General features: G+C 43.1%; 1 protein-coding gene across 1 annotated transcript; it reads right to left on the bottom strand.

Moving 5' to 3' along the window:
* Positions 1–1,221: 1,221 nt before the first annotated feature.
* Pmar_PMAR020198 (hypothetical protein) lies at positions 1,222–1,815 on the bottom strand (the record flags this gene model as incomplete). The annotated part of the gene is made up of 1 exon (XM_002768679.1): positions 1,222–1,815. The coding sequence occupies one exon, from the start codon at positions 1,813–1,815 to the stop codon at positions 1,222–1,224; it is 594 nt and encodes a 197-aa protein (XP_002768725.1).
* Between the last annotated feature and the right edge of the window lie 227 nt (positions 1,816–2,042).

Genomic DNA, 2,042 nt, shown 5'->3' with positions numbered 1-2,042 from the left:
TCCCATTCAATTCAAGCTGATTCAAATCTTATTAGTAGGGCCATAGGCCAATCGCCCTCTCACAGTAATGCCACTAGCAAATAATGCCAAAAATTACTACGGCATACAACCAGCCTGGCTGATACTATCAGCTGTCTCGGGTCCCAGTGTGTGAATGCACTAATAAAGCTTCTCCCAGTGCGGAGGAAGCCATCCAGCATAACGGCGCTCTCAGAGAAATCCAGAAATCCTGGAGCAGAATGCAGAGTACGACACTGTCGTAACGACAGTGACGAACCCGAGGTGAGAATTTTTTCCTGGGTGGGGTAGCATGCAAGTGGTGGCAGCTTGATCCCAGTTTCGATCTTGTTAGAATTCACCATCCAGTAACCTCCACACCACGATGAGGTACTGGGACCAGTGGGGTATGAACGCAACGTCACTGGCGGCCAGTTACTGGCCCGTTGTGCAACTTGCGAGTTGCGAACATCTCGCACGCGCTCGCCCTGACGTAACGTTGTACGGGACGACTTAGAGCAGAACTAGAAGAAATCAGTAGTGGTCTCGAAGTAGATGTACTTCTTGATGGTTCAGTCGCGTCGTTAGACGGAGGTGTAGAGGGAGTTAAACCTGTTGAATCATGAGGAAATGCACAGCGATCACGGTTAGACAATTTCATTCCAGTTCTAAGTAACATCCCGTGTAGCTTGTAACACGATCAGGTGAGGCAATAGAGATTACGATGCGATACTAGTGAGGACTGATTAACTCAAGTAGAACTAGAGTTAGGATGAGGTAGCAGATCACACAATCAGTCACTGGACTCAGTCCAGTCTAACAATTACCAACTAGAATACTAGCTTACTAGCTCAAAGTAGCTTAGAAAAAACCAGAGACGAATCTAACCGTTTCTAGTATCCAAAACCGTTAGATAGATGCATCCGAGCGAGAATAATAATATTATAGTTCAACAATAGAATATGAGGCGAGCGAGATCTTTGTCGCGCTGCCACGATGGGACAGCACATACCCCGCAAATGAATACTAGATACTTCTAGTAGATTCATTTAACACATTAGAATATCTTAATTAACTAACAAGATAGACTAGAAGGTCGTTCGAATAGCAATATCTAGAAGCATAATCTAATATGCTTAATCAAATAAAATAGATACTTAATCATCATAGATACTTAATCATCATAGATACTTACTTATCATAGATACTTATCCCCATAGATACTTAGGCATCATAATAATTCTCCGTAGATACTTCTAGAATATGTAGAATGTCGGGATTAGACTCGTTTATACGAACCAAGTCTAGAGCCCAAGCATTGGAAGTGATGACGCCATGAATCGCTGCTCCAATGCGATTTCCTAGGGCCATATAATCTCTAGAACTAGGGTCCAATGCCAATAGATCACATATAGAGTGATTATCGTCGATCTTATAGAATATACAGGGTAGTAGACTGTTCTTGATCATAGCCGACATGCGTAGACAGGAGTAGAATAAGGTATCCCCTAGAGGCCTAACTCGTATGGTGGCTGTAGACATAGGATGCCTCTTGAGTAGAGGCTCCGACATAATAGATTCTAAGTCACGATAGACGAACCCGAGTAGACCAACCACAGCGGTTAAGCGCAGAAACTCGGCAATCGTAGATATAGAATTGTCAGCCTCCTGCTCGTAGACAACGTCAGTGTAGTTGGCTAGATCAGTATATTTAGATAGATCTACTTGAGTTGGATCTAGATAACCACTGCCGATGAACTGTCTTAGATGATAGGGGATAGATAACCATAGAACCTTATTGACCGATAGACTGTCCATAAGTTCAACTTCAAATAGAGCCGTCTCATAGTCGTTATAGATCTTAGGTGAAATTACAGGTAGGTAAGGTAGATGATGTAGCGATAGTTCTCTCAACCCAGAACCTCCTTGAACTGCACATAGACGTCTGAAGAGTAGACTTCCTACGCTTAGAAAACTGTCATCAGCCTTGTAGACCTTCAGGTCGGGTAAGGAATCGACATTGAAAGCTAGAGTTTTGGGATTCT

This window comes from Perkinsus marinus (assembly GCF_000006405.1).
Source record: "Perkinsus marinus ATCC 50983 genomic scaffold scf_1104296967504, whole genome shotgun sequence".
In the NCBI taxonomy this organism is placed as follows: domain Eukaryota; phylum Perkinsozoa; order Perkinsida; family Perkinsidae; genus Perkinsus; species Perkinsus marinus.
This window is presented reverse-complemented; position numbering and strand designations above follow the sequence as displayed.